A 14,633-nucleotide genomic window follows, 5' to 3' on the forward strand; every position below is an offset into this window, starting at 1 on the left:
TGACTTTTATAAGATTGCTCTGGCTTTAATAACTTTTCAGGCTTTTTTTTTTCTACCTACAAGTTCATATACATAGATTATGAAACAATAAGATTTTGACCAGACTTCAATTTGCAGTTTAGCAACTGTTCATGAGCCTATCCTGTCCTTTTATTCACAAGCCCTTATGATTCAAGTTAAGTCAGTTCCTTCCTTGGCTTTCCAACTTATGTAACTAACAGTCTTTCTCTATTTCTGTGTGTACGTGTGTATATCGTGTGTGTGCATATGCATATGTGTGTGTGTGTGTGTGTGTGTGTGTACATTTTGTATGAGTTGGTGGGTCAGTGGTATGAATGTGAGTGTGTGGTGTGTGTGTGTGTGTGTGTGTGTATGCATGTGTTTACCTATGACTGTGGAGGATAAACTAGACTGTTATTCTTTAGAAGCTATCTATCTTGGTTTTAAGATGAGATCTACTGTTGTTTACTCACAAGTAAACTGTGTGTGTTGGGCAGTGAGGCCCAGGGATACATCTCTGCCTCCCCAGTGCTGAGGCCAAAGCACAGGTCCCCATGCCTGGCCTTTGTTATCTGGCTTGTAGGGGGTTAAACTTAGGCTGTGTGCTTTTCAAGACAGGCACTTTACAGACTGAACCAGCAGGACCACCCTTCCGTGGCATGTTTTTGTCTTTTAGTTAAAGGCATTCTCTCTACCTGATAAGGCTCAGCTCAGTCTCCCCCCCCCCATACTTATTACTCTACCCCAGCGAACCCTGTGACCCACAAACCTACAATGCATGGGTCTTTCGGAAACAGAACTAGAACCCTTCTGCACGAAGAACTTCATTGTATTCATTGTTCCCAGACTAGCACACTGCGTGGCCATAGTAGGCAAACCAAGTAAATATTTATCTGCTAAGTGAATGAAGTCATCAGACCTGGCTTGTAACTCTGCCTCTTCTCTGGCCCGAAGGACAAATGTCACACTCTGTGACCCAGATTTTCAGTGCTCTCCTCTCTAAGCCCCTGGCCACTCCTCTCATTGTGATTTGGTTTTACAAGCTGTGTTCATCCCTATTTCAGTGTTCGGGCTGATGCTATTTTTGTCATTGTAAACACCTGACTTTCTCTCTCCTCCTCTGCTCTATATCCTGTACATCTTCATGAGAATAAATTTAAATCTGACTATTGCCATAAAACACTCGTTTCCCTTCCACATTTAAAGCCTAAAGCCTGGCCCATCTATATTCTATCTTATTTTTGAAAGTTAGTTAAACTTATATTTATAACTGCTTATACTTTTCCCCTGTCCATCAGAGGTACCTTCATACACACGCAGAGTGGGGAGGATATTAATGTAAGTCATACATGTTTGAAAGCTGAAGAGGGAATTTCCTTACCTTGAATTAAAAGAAACTGTGTGACTGGGTGACGGGTGGGGATGTGGGGAGAGACAAGGTTAATTTAGTACATGACCAGTTGCCAAATTTGCAAATTGAAGCCTGACCAAAACTTTATTGTTGCCACAATCTGTGTACATACAGAAAAATGCTTTATTATTACTTTTAAAGCTGACTATGTTTCCTATAAACTAAAACACAAAATTGTTCAGTAGAGGAAAATGTGAAGATAATCTCCATATCTCAGGTCTAGACATAAACATTATAGCCTTGCCCTCAGTTTACGTAAGGTCCTGCTATTTCAGAATCTGGGTGGAGGGTACACAGAATTGTTTGTACTTTTATGTAAGTTGGGGTGGGTATGGCTGGGTGCCATGGCTTGTGGGCTTAGAAATAGAACAATAGACTAGTTTAGGACCCATGAAATAATTCATATATGTGGCAAAATTAGTATATAAAACAATGTCGATCTGCAACCAAAGTTGAAATTATTTGGTTATGTGTGGTGAAATATCAGGCTATTAATGTGGAGAAAAAGCTAGATTCTTCCCTAATTTATTATGCCTATGTAAAATCCACATGGATCAACAGGTGAAAGAAAAAGAAAACTAGAAAACATGAATGACGAGTGTTGACCTCATGGCTACAGTTAGACAAGCTATATATTTTTTAAAAAAAAGTGTAAAATAAAACACAAAGATTTGAATATATAAAACCACATGTTTTGTATTAAAGAATAGTGGGGTGGGGTAAGCAGAGATTGAAAACACAAGTGATACGAAATGAGATTTGAAGTCTGCCATCGTGTCCTGTAGTGGTAAGACTCTCAAGATGGCTTTGCTCCTTTCACAGTCTCGGGACTATTGCATTCCATTTCTAGTTTCAACAAAGACTCATATAGACCAGGCTGGCCTGGAACTTGCTCGGTTGCAAGGCTGGTCTCAGACTCATAATTCTGTTTTGTTTGCCAGTCTCAGTGTTGGGAATGTAGTCATATGTACCATACATTTGTACTTGGCTGGGACTGTTTAATCTTGGCAATTACCTCACTTAAGTTTATCTTGTAGGTGTATGAACTGAACTTATCAGATGAATTTAAGTTTCTCCATAAGGTTGTTATGTGTTTATAAGTATGTGTACATATTATATAATTTTTTAATTTGGAGAACACACACACACACACACACAAGTATAGCCTCTCTTTAGATATATATACAGTCATGTATTAACTGTCTTGTTAATATTACCTGGGAGAGAGAGACTACTTACTGGCACATGGCTCTGTGCAGACTATTAACATCTCATGTTTGATCTCTGAACTGACTTTGATCTTGTTCCCACTATTTGATCCCAAGGTTACTTTATGGGATGGCTTGGACTATTATCTTCAATTCTTCCTTTTACAGCAAGGATCATCTCTCATTTCATCAGTCCCCCTTTTACCTGAGACCAAATTTCATCCCCATTAGCTGACCTCAAATGCCTCCTAAGAAGCTGTAAACCCCTTGCAGGCAGGAATTAAAGCCTTTCATCTTTCCAAACCAAGTACAATGCCTGGATTTTTGCATCAACTGTTCTAAGAATTTAACAAATGGATTATTGGTCAAACTAATTAATTATAAGTAAGACTACTAGATAGCCTATGTCTCCTGAGCCTCTAATTGTCTATTCTACAGCAGTATCTGGTAAATGCAGTTTCCTGAGAGCCAAGCTTGACCTTAGTTAATACTGCTTTAGAGAAGGACCAAACATTTTGATGGTATCAAGACAGCAGTTTGTCTTTTACTAATAGCCACACAAAAATACCATTTGTTGAATGAAATGGTTTTAAGTGTTCTAACCAAGTCACAGTATTGGATTTTTCCACTATTCATCTTTGATAGTTAATATGTGCAGTTTACAGGTGTTGAGATGTTGACTGAGGAATAAGGCTATGAAGTAAGCATGCAATTCTGGAAGCAGAAGTTGAGTAAATTAGTGGTACTCTCCTATGCCTAGGGTGCCCTAGTTCTCTAGTTACCCTTTCTTTCTAGTAACTGGGCTGTTTCTTATGTATATTAAATATGGCATGAATGAATGAAGATGTTTGAGTTTCTATATTCAATTATCTTAGGACGTTAGGAGTAAGAGTAATCAAGAACTAAGGAAGTCAGTAATGGTTTTTTTTTTTAAGGGACAGTGTTAAAGTACATGCCAGTGCACGGAAGTATCCTAAAGCAGCATTTGGTCTTCATCCTACAAATTCAGATTCTGGGTCTTAGCCCACAAAGACCACTGTTTGAGGGAAAGATTAGAACTGAGTATATTCACAGATAGAGATCCTGTGTCCTGGTCTAAAGAAAGTGTAGCAGGTAGTCCTTTCTTTCCAGGTTTGGCAATTCTGGAATTCTCCCTTTGAAAGGCAGGCAAGAAGAGGCAGGAATGAGGGGATGAGGTGGGACAGTACCAGCTCTGGGTTCAATCTGGCACACGTGGCTTCATTTAATCTAAACGGTGGCCCCATAATACAAACACTGCTTTCTATCAGTGACCACAATATCCACATTCTATTGAGAAAAGGCCAACTTGCTACTGAGAAGGCATGTCCTCTTGGTTCAGTCTGGCTTGGTGGAATTGTGTGTGGGGACTTAACCCTGGCAGGAGCAGCCTGTGTATCCCGCCCAAGCTTCACATGGTTATGGCTTATATATTCTTATGCTACTCAGCGCAGACAGCCTCACTCCCACAAGCCCTGATCTCTAACCTGATTGGTGCAAGTGAACTCATTAGAATTTAGGCTGGTGTGAGCCAGGACAGGTAGCCAAATGTGCTATGCATGAGAGTATACATGCTACCTTTCCCACAGCAAGCCTGCTACAAACAAGTTCCACTGCAAATCAAATGATAGAGAACCTTTCCCTGCCTCTCAGTGGGACAAATACCTCTTCCCTGCCATGACTCATGCTCCCATATACTTCACATGTGTCTGCTTCGTGAACATCACAACCCCCCAAAACCCCTTCCGTTCCCAGCTATGTGCTCAGTGCTCCTGCGTTGCCCTATATTTAGTTTATATACCCCACAGTGTTCTCTTAAGTGCTCCAAGCAAAGGTTCCAAGGTTGAAATTGGCACTCTGGTGCCTGAGATACATCCAGAGCTAGATGTCCACATTTTATTGTGATGAATACTTGTGGGGTTTTGTTGTTTTGAAGTGATGTATACTTTAAAAAACAAGACTTAGAGGCATTCTAAATGGAATAGAACTGAAGAAATGCAGAATATACATAATAAAGTACGCATGCACACATCAGTTATCCATCCTCAGATAATGGGGATTGGAGTATAAAAGCAATATATGCTCCTGTAAGGGCCCCAGTCTATCGGGACTTGCTAATAGGAGGTGCAATGCTGTTTCCTCGGTCCCACAGTCCTGTGAATGAGTTCAGGTACTAGAGACCTCAGGCTGCCACAAAAATGCAAAACACTGTAAGTAGACATTTAAGAAATGTCTGTCAGTGGCATAAAATTCACATTGAGAGTGTAATTTCATATGATGTTTGCATTGTTTTTAAAGTTTTGTGTTTCCATGGTGTTTGTTGTTGGATGTCATATTACGAAGCATTTCAAATGTAACAAAGTAGAATTAGATAATGGCCCCTTATGCACTGTTGCCTCTTTTTAAGTTGTTAATATCTTTTCAGTCATGTTTTATCTAAGCTTACTTCTTTTGTCCCCAAATATTTCAAACATTGTTCAACTCATCTGTAAAAGCTTGGCATATATTATAATTTATGAGTGTTTTTCTTCTTCATCTTTTTTTTAACTCATCTGTAAAAGCTTGATATATATTCTAACTTATGAGGTTTTTTTTTTTTTTAATATTACTGCCATACCAAGTTACACCTCTAGAATTAATGCTTTCCTAACATCCAACAATTTCTGATGCCTTGACTGTTTTAACACTATCACCTCATAGGGATTGGGTAGGTGGCCCCAATCAGGAAGCGCTTTCCATGAGACATGAAGGCCTGATTCCCAGCACCCATATGACAGCAAGGTACTATAGTTCACATCTGTAACCCAAGCAATGAGGAGCAGAGATACACAGATACTGGAACTTGCCTACCAGTCAGTCTACCCCAGCTGGTGAGGTCCAGGTTCAGTGAGAGACCCACTCTCAAAAGACAGTGAGGCAAATGATGGAGGAAGACATGCAGTGCACACACACACAAGCATACACACACACACACACACACACACACACACACACACACGAGTTCTTGCTGGCACATGTGCACATGAACACATACATACCATGTAATACATACATATAACAATCACAAATAGCATCTTACAAAGGAATGGGAAGATGACTCAGGGTAAGTTTCTTGGTATTCAAGAATTAGGACCTCAGTTTGGATCTCCAACATCCTTGTAAAGATCAGGCAAAATGGCAAATACACATAGCCCTAGCACTAGAGGGAAGAAAGCTTTATGGTCTGTTAGCCTAACCAAAATGATATACTCCAGGTTAGATGAAAAACATGCCTCAAAAAATAAAATACAAAGTGGAAAGCAGTGAAGTAAGGTACCTCATGCCAAGCCCTCAAGCCCTGGCTTCCACATATGTACACTTCAGTAGCAGGCATTCACACACACACACGCACACACACACACACACACACACACACACACACACACACACACAATCACTTGGGTGCAATAAACATTTTTAAATTAGAAAAATATTTTTAATTAGAATTCATAAGGTTCATTCATGTATTTATCTACTTATGCATCTTGTATCTTTTTTTAATTTTCCTTATTTTACATATTGATCCCAGTTCCCTCTCTCCCTCCCTTTCTCCCACTCTCTTATGCCCCCTGACCCCATCCCATGCTCCCCCCATTCCACAGGAAGGGTGATGCCTTCCAGGAGGGGTCATCAAAATCTGTCAAGTCATTGAAGTAGGGTCTAGGCCCTCCCTCCTGCCTCTAGGTTAAGGGAGTATCCCTCCTTGGGGAATGTGCTCCCAAAGTCCTTTTGTGCACCAGGGATACATCCTAGTTCCACTGTCAGAGGTCCCTTAGACTGCCAAGGCCTTCTAACTGAGACCCATGTTCAGGGGGTCTGAGTCAGTCCAATACTAGATTCCCAGCTATCAGTCTGGGGCCCATTAGCTCCTCCTTGTTCAGGTCAGCTGTATCTGTGGGTTTCTGTAGCCTGGTCTTGTCCTCCCTTGCTGCATCTGGATTCCAGTTCAGCTCAGTGTTTAGCTGTGGGTGTCTGCTTCTGTTTCTGTCAGCTACTAGATGAGGACTCTATGATGGTGGATAAGTTAGCCATCAATCTCATTATCAGGGAAGGGCATCTAAGGTAGACTTGCCACTATTGCTCATGTTGTTAGTTGGGGTCAGTCTTATAGGTCTCTGGACATTTCTCTAGGGTCAGCTTTCTCTTCAAACCTATAATGGCTCCCTCTTTTATGGCCTCTCTCTCTCTCTCTCTCTCTCTCTCTCTCTCTCTCACACACACACACACACACACACACACACACACACATCTATTCCTCCCCTGACTCAATTTTGTTCCTTTCCCCTTCTGTGAGGGACCTTGATGACTCAGAGGTTAAGAGCACTGATTGTATTTCTTTTATTATATATAAAACTATATTTTTCTTTAGAACTACTTACGATTGATCAAGGGAATTTAAAGAGAAAAACTGCCTTCAAAATTAATGCTTTGGGCTTTGTTTTTAAATCATTAATGTGGAAAAATCCTACATTTTTAGATTCCTAATGTTTAATGCTACAATATGAAAGGTTGAGAAATCAGTGGGCATGGGGCCGGGAGGCGGGGGTGAGGGCGTGGCTCTCTCTGTGATTCAGCAGCCTTGAATTGACTTTGTCATTCAAGGTCAGAAGCTTAAGGCCCTTACTTGTCCTTTGGACATGTCTGTGTTATGTCACATTTTTAAGCGCTCTGTACTTTGACTTAGCCAAAATATCCGTCTAATTATGAATATATAGCTTGTCAACAATAAACCCTTTGTGTCTAAAATGTTATCTTTTTTTTCTCTTTCACATTTTGACTTTGTGTTTCTGTATCATAAATTCAACTAATGTTTCCTTACCAAGCATGAGTATTTGTATTTCTCTGCTGATACCAGTTAGATTTCCTAAATGATATGTCTAACTGGTAAAATCGTCATTGAGTTCAATCTGATATTTCCAAAGTACTATCCACTATAATATATCCACATCGTATAGTCACCTCATTTTTAAATACTTATTTTGCTATTCTACCTAATTTTCTTATAACCTGGGTAGGAAGACAGAAAAGAATCTCTACTGCACTATAATTTTAACACTACTATCCTCGATTTAAATTGTGCAGTGCTGCTTAAATGCCTCAAGATTTCTCCAGTTCTTTTTATAAACTCCAAATCTTGTGATATCTTTCCTTTCTTAGGACACAAACGAGTCTGCCAAACAAGAAGATATTTTGGAATCTACGACAGATGCTGCGGAATGGAGTCTAGAAGTCGAACGTGTACTACCGCAACTGAAAGTCACGATCAGGACTGACAATAAGGTATCAGAGAGAGCACATATGCTCCAAGAAACCACCTTGTAAGGTGCTTTGAGGTTGAGAACACCCACAATTTTAAGAATGGCAGGGGGAGGTTTAGTGTCCAGCATGTTGGCCTGTGATTTTCTTGTCTCCGCAACTCCAATGTTGAAATTAGAGGCATGTGCCTCATTGCCTGATCTGTGCTTTATCTTAACAAGGATTTAACAAATTATTGAATGAATACTGTAATACAGTTTGAGGAGAAGAAAAATCTTTGTAAGGATTTGGAACATATGCTGTTTCACTTGGATTGAGGGATTTTTGTCAATAACTTTAATGTAATTTATTGAAAACTGTATTTGCTTGAGGTGAACTGGAATTCTGTGACGATACCAGTTGATGAGATTTAAAAGATGTTTTAGAACTTACTACTTAGCACAATTTAGTGTAACCCAGATGTTGTGTTAGATTATCTGTACTGTAGTATGTGCAACTGAAGTTAAAGCCAGGGGCAGGGTTTCTGCCCATATTCCCAGCACTCAAGGTGGTTGAGGCAAGGGGGTCAATAACTCCAGGTCAATATTAAGAAGACAAATATATAATGAGACAAGAATTGGATAATTGAGCAAGGGAGCTGCTTCTGAGTCAAGACTGTTTTGTTTTTGTTTTGTTTGGCCTATGGCATCATAAGTAATTACTTTGGGGCAAACAAAAGCATGTAGGAAAGCTGATGATCCAATTCTCACTAACATTTTTAATAATCTCTGCATAAAGAGCTGAAGAGTAATGTGTTTCCTTTTTTGCAAGCAAAAAAAAAAAAAAAAAAATGCCAATTCTAGTTTTTTGGTTTTGTCAGAACAAATTCTCTTTATGAAATTAAAACTCACTATTGTTTTGATTCCAGATATAATAACATGTTAAAATAATTGTGTAGTTGGGAACAGTTGAATCCCAGAAGGGAGCAAATATAACTTGTTTACTTTCATTTTAGGTATATTCTTAGAGTCAGGCATCTCATTTAGAACCTAATGGGTTTTGTGTGTATGTATTAACTGCAGTCATTGATTTCCACACACTAGAGATAACTAAGAAAGAAAGGGTGTAAGCATAGTCACCAACACCATATTGTTTTGCGGAACTATGTGTAATTCAGATTCTGGGTGGACCAACTCAGAATCCTAGATTTGTAAAGAATCAGCGTCTTTCTGATTTGGGAAATAATTAGCTAATTTAAAGTTGGACCCGGACTCTCTCACCAGTGCTACAAGCTTAGGATTGACTGTGCCAAATTATTTATACAATCAAGTATATTGATTTCTCTGGAATTTTAGGGTATGAGGATATTAGTTTGAATTTTGATTTTTACAGTTAAAATATACTGATCAAAGTCACACTTGATTGCCTCATCAGAATTCTTTTCTGAGTCATTCTATCGTTATGAATAGTATTTCCCAGAATCTTTTTTTTTTTTTTTTTTTTTTTTTTTTTTTTGCCTTTCAGATGTACCACAAGGAAAGCATAGCACTGGGATCAAAATTTGTGTAGCTTAAGAAAAAATGAAATTATACCATGACTTAAAAGCATGAAGAAACTAGTAACTAGAAAATGGGTTGTTGTTTCTCAGCAATTAAGAAAGGGTAACTTGGATATATGTGAGCTGGGAGCTTTCTTCTCAGATTCCTTGTCATTGACAATTGCTGCAGCTTCAGGGTACGCCCTACTTTACCCCTATTCTTGACCCTATCCAAAGCACAGCCTTTATTTGGTCAATAACCTTTCCCTCAGCACAGGCTAGGTGGGGCATTTGCAAACCCTTTTTATTTCATTTCATGATTGAGGGAATAAAAATAAATATTTGGAGAGTCAATGTGTTTTACTGGGTATGTATTAATATTTGAATAGCTTAGAGATTTGGGGAGGCACATAATAAAGGGTCTCATTATTTAAACTCATTATAAATTTATTTTAAATGACCTTACATTAGTAGTAAATAAGTTTCATATTTGTCTGCTTCAGGATGAATTTTTTTCACTTTTCCTCTCAAACTAAATTTATTACGTCTATGTTTTCAGGCCAAAATTTTAAAAAAGAGAGAATCTTTTGTTTTGGGAATATGTTTTTTTATATATCACATTTGCACCCACCAGATTCCATCATATGCCAATATTTTCCTTTATATCTTTTCCATAATGGTTCATTGGTTCTTTGTGCTGAAGATGCACATATCTGTTATATGGCACTACTTGTTATTATTGTCTGTTTCTAAAGAATAGAAACTAATTTTAATATTACCAGAAACAAAATAGAATTAGGAAAAAGAATATGTGCCAAAAATACAAATAACATGGTGCTGTACTGAAGACAAAGGTCTCACAGGATGCTAATCTGAATACAATAAAAAGCTTGAAAAACAGAAAAGGAAACAATCAAATGAAGAAACACCCTAAAGGAACTGAAAAAAAAACTGCCAGGAAAGAAATATCCAACCTATAGGATTGGAAAATAATACATCTAACATAGAATTACTATCTAGCATCTCTAAAGAACTCATAAACTTACCAAAGAAAACACCCAATTAACAAATGGGCTAATGAAACAGACAGTTCTCCAGATGAAGTACAAATGGCCAGTAAGCATGAAAAAGGAAAAAAAAAAAAAGCAAAAAACATTCTCAGCTATCAGAGAAATGCAAATTAAAATGACATTAAAATTCTATCTCATCCTAATGAGAATGGCTATCATTAGGCAAATAATAACAAACGTTTTCTAAGCTGGGGCTTGGTAGGAACCCTTATACACAGCTGATGGAAATATAAACAGATGAAACATTATGGAACTCAGCATGAAGGTTCCTCAGAAAAAAAACCTATGGTGATATCATATGACCCAACTATACAGCACCTGAGCATATACCTGAGGGACACTAAGTCAACATACCACAGAAACACTTGCACATCCATGTACGTCACAAGGCCTTTCACTTATGCAAAGTATATATAGAAGCAACCAGGAGTGCCTCAACAGATGAGTCAAAGAAATATGTATATGCATAATAGAGTTTTCTTTGGCAGTAAACAAATAAAATATGTCATTGGCAGGAAAATGGATGCCACAGGAGATCATTATATTATCATTATTATGGAAAATAAAAAATAATAAATCAGATGAATATTGCATGGTATGATACAGATACATAAAATTGTGTTATGCTGGTGTAGTTTTATATCAACTGGACTAGAGTCATCTGAGAGGGGAGAATCTCAACTGAGAAATTGCTTCCATACTATGATACTGTAGGCAAGTCTGAAGAGCATTTTTTTAATTAGCGATTGATGTGGGAGGGCCCAGCCCATTGTGGGTGGTGCCACCCTGGGCTGATGGTTCTGAGTTCTCTAAGAAAGCAGGTTGAGCATGTCTTTAGGAGCAAGTAAGGAAGCCACACACTGACCCAGTAAGCAGTTTTCCTCTATGGCTTCTGCAACAATTGCTTCCTCCAGCTTCCTGCCTTCTTTAAGTTCCTGTCCTGACTTCCTTTGATGATGAACAGTGATGTGTAAGTGTAAGCCAAATAAACCCTTTCCTCCCCAAATTGCTTTGGACATTGTGTTTCATCACAGCAATTGAAACCCTAACACACACACATATACACACACACACACACACATACACACACACACACACACACGACTATGTCATATATATACATATGTATATGGAAGTTGCAAAGACATTGTCTTAGAGAAGGAAGGAACTTAGCAGGGAGGGAGAAGGGTCACGACAGATGTTGGTATGGAGGAGGGGTTGAGATGGTCAGAAAACATGATGTATTCTGATGAAAATATCTTTATGGGACCCAACACTGTGTACTATGAATATACAGCTGTAGTAACATGTTTTTTCTCTTTTGTGGGGTCCACCACGCACATGAATTACAGGTGGAGTCTTATTATTACTTATAAATGTCCAGCCTTAGCTAGGCTTGTTTTGAGCCAGCCTTTCTTATATCATCCAATATACCTTTAGCCTCTGGGATTTTCTTGTTCTCTTACATCTGTAAATCTTACTCTTACGCCGTGGGTTGCTGTGTAGCTGGATGGCTGGGTTGCTGGCCCCTGATGTCCCTCTCTCGTTGTTCTCTTTCTCTTCTCGAGACTCATATAGACTCTTGCCTTCTATTTATACTCTCTGCGTGCTAGCTGCACCTAGCCTTGCTCCTGCCACACTATTGGGCTATTGGCTGTTCAGTTCCTTATTGGGATCACCAGGTGTTTTAGATAGGCACAGTAACAGAGCTTTTGTAACAACTGTTTTAACAGCTTCACAGAGTTAAACAAATGCAGCATAAACAAAAGTCACACACCTGAAGATAATATTCTACCACATACAGCGATAGTTTAACTCAATTTTGTTTTGAATCATGAAACTAATATGCAAGTGATGTTTCGAAGAGAACGGGACTGGGAATGTGCTGTGAAGTAGACCCAAAGTTTCTTCATTTTTCTAGTTGATGTTTTTCTCTTCCTAACACTAACCTATACTTATCTTGGAAGAAAGAAGCTTAACCGGGAAACTTTTTTGTAAGATTGGCTCTGCAAGTCTGGGGAACATTTTCTTCATTGATGATTGTTGGGGATGCCCAGCTCATTAAGAGCAGTAACTACCACTCCTCTGCTTTTAAGTTAGTCATGGTATCTTAGGGGAACAATAGAAAAGTAACTAAGACTGAAGTTATCGGAGAATGGGCTATTGCAGTGGCAAGCCCAGCCATGCTCTTTTGGAGAAGTGTGGAACATGTTGAGACTTTGGACTAGGAAAGCAGTGAAAGGCTGTATGCAGAGCTTAATGGGCACCACAGTAGGAACTTGGAAGACAATAAATAGTCCAGAGAGCAATGCAAACTACAGAGTCCCAGCTCAAGAAGTTTGGAGGGGAATAATATTAGTAACTGGGCTGGGCCCATCCTTGTTATAGTTTGGCAAAAAAAAAAAAAAAAAAAAAAAAAAAAAAAAAAAAGGCTGCTTGTTGCCCTTGTGTTAAAAATCTACCTGAAGCTAAATTGCAGAGATTTGAACTAATTTTACTGGCATAAGAAACTTCAAGATAGCCTTATATTGACTCTGTTATGTGGTTATTAGTAAGCACTCTTGTGCAGGTCTACAATAAAAAAAAATTAGTCAAGCAAGCAGAGATATAAAGTGTACATTTTGAGAAGAACAAGAACACCAAGAAATTTAATATTGGAGTGTTATGACTTGTGCTGAAAGACAGGGAGAAAGTGTAATAAAGCGAGTTGACACCCTTAGGGTTAGCCCATGCCCAGCTATTCTTGAAACTTCTAAAAAGAAAAGGCCTAAAGAGTTGAAGCCTAAGGAGGCCTGTTCCTAATAGAACAGAAGCAACAAATCAGAGTTTATGCAAATGTAATTCAAGGAGGGGGTCAGTTTCCATCCCCAGCAGGCAGCAGAACTTGGCAGCATTGATCACATGGTCTGACTTTAGAGTCATGAAGAACACTGGAGTGAAGCTGTTGTACAATCATCCTTCAAGGTCAAGAAAATTTGCAGAGATGAAGCATGTGGCAGGAGAGGCCCAGAGAGACCATTGTATAAAGCTGTTAAGGTGATGGCTGGATTTGTTGGAGACCCCAAGATACTGGAGATGGCAGAGCCATGGGATATGTCCTAAACAGAGATGCAGACATAGAATGGGACCAGCCTAAGAGACAAAGAGAGAAGAGTGTTGCAATCAACAAAGCTGGAATGGAGGCATGGTCTAAGCCCTTTGACATTGAAAATAGTGCTATAGGACTTGCTGAACTTCTGTCTTGCTTTGGTCATTGGATTAAATTCATTTTACATTATTATGTGGCCATCTGTCTTGGGGTCATGGAGTGGAATGTGGTGGTTTAGATGAGAATGGCCTCTATATGCTCATATGTTAGCATGATTGGTCACCAGTTGGTGGAACTGTTTAGGAAGGATTAGAAGGTGTGGTCTTGTTGGAGGAGGTGTGTCACTGGGGGTGACCTCTGAGGTATCAAAAACTCTCTAGTTCCCAGGCAGCTCTCTCTCTGACTTATGTTTGTGTAAGCTCTCAGCTAGTGCTCCAGTATCATGGCTGTCTGCCTGCTGCCAAGGTCATCACTATAATGGTCATGGATACTAACCCTTTGTAACCATGCGCCCCAAATTAAATGCTTTTTTTTATAAGTTCCTTTGGACTTGTTGTTTTGTCACAGCAATAAAAAGTAAAAAAGTAAGAAAGAATGTGTCAGTATCTAATAAACATTATTATTATTATTATTATTATTATTATTATTATTATTATTATATTCTTTTACTTTGGGTGGCTAATCAGTATTCAGATAGGTTTACAAAGTATATACAGTAATGTTTGTGCCATTTAAGGAATATATTTGTAAACATCCACATTATATTCTTACATGAGTCTCTAACCAGGTCCATGTCATTATCCTTTGCTCAATCTTTCTATTATTCCCCAGTAACTGTACACATAATAAAGTATCATTGTGATAATTGGCATTTACTATTTAGTATATATCAGGAACCAGTCCTAGTAATGTGTGTGCATTATTACACTTAACCCTTTCCACCACTCAGAGATACCCTCAAATGAGAAACTGTAAACAGAAGAATAATTTGCTTTTATAAATGATGAAAATAGTATCTGAATGACAA

The 14,633-nt window shown here is 38.6% G+C and overlaps 2 protein-coding genes across 2 annotated transcripts in view; one reads left to right on the forward strand and one right to left on the reverse strand.

Moving 5' to 3' along the window:
* The window catches only part of Dzip3 (DAZ interacting zinc finger protein 3), a 728,188-nt gene that overhangs the window by 674,916 nt on the left and 38,639 nt on the right, over positions 1-14,633 (reverse strand). The window lies entirely within an intron of this gene.
* Positions 1-14,633, forward strand: part of Ift57 (intraflagellar transport 57) — a 53,781-nt gene that overhangs the window by 16,835 nt on the left and 22,313 nt on the right. The window contains exon 6 of the mRNA XM_051191578.1: positions 7,834-7,956. Within this exon, the coding sequence (XP_051047535.1) occupies positions 7,834-7,956 (123 nt within the window). The remainder of the gene's footprint in view (positions 1-7,833; positions 7,957-14,633) is intronic.

This window comes from Phodopus roborovskii, unplaced genomic scaffold, assembly GCF_943737965.1.
Source record: "Phodopus roborovskii unplaced genomic scaffold, PHOROB, whole genome shotgun sequence".
Lineage (NCBI taxonomy): Eukaryota > Metazoa > Chordata > Mammalia > Rodentia > Cricetidae > Phodopus > Phodopus roborovskii.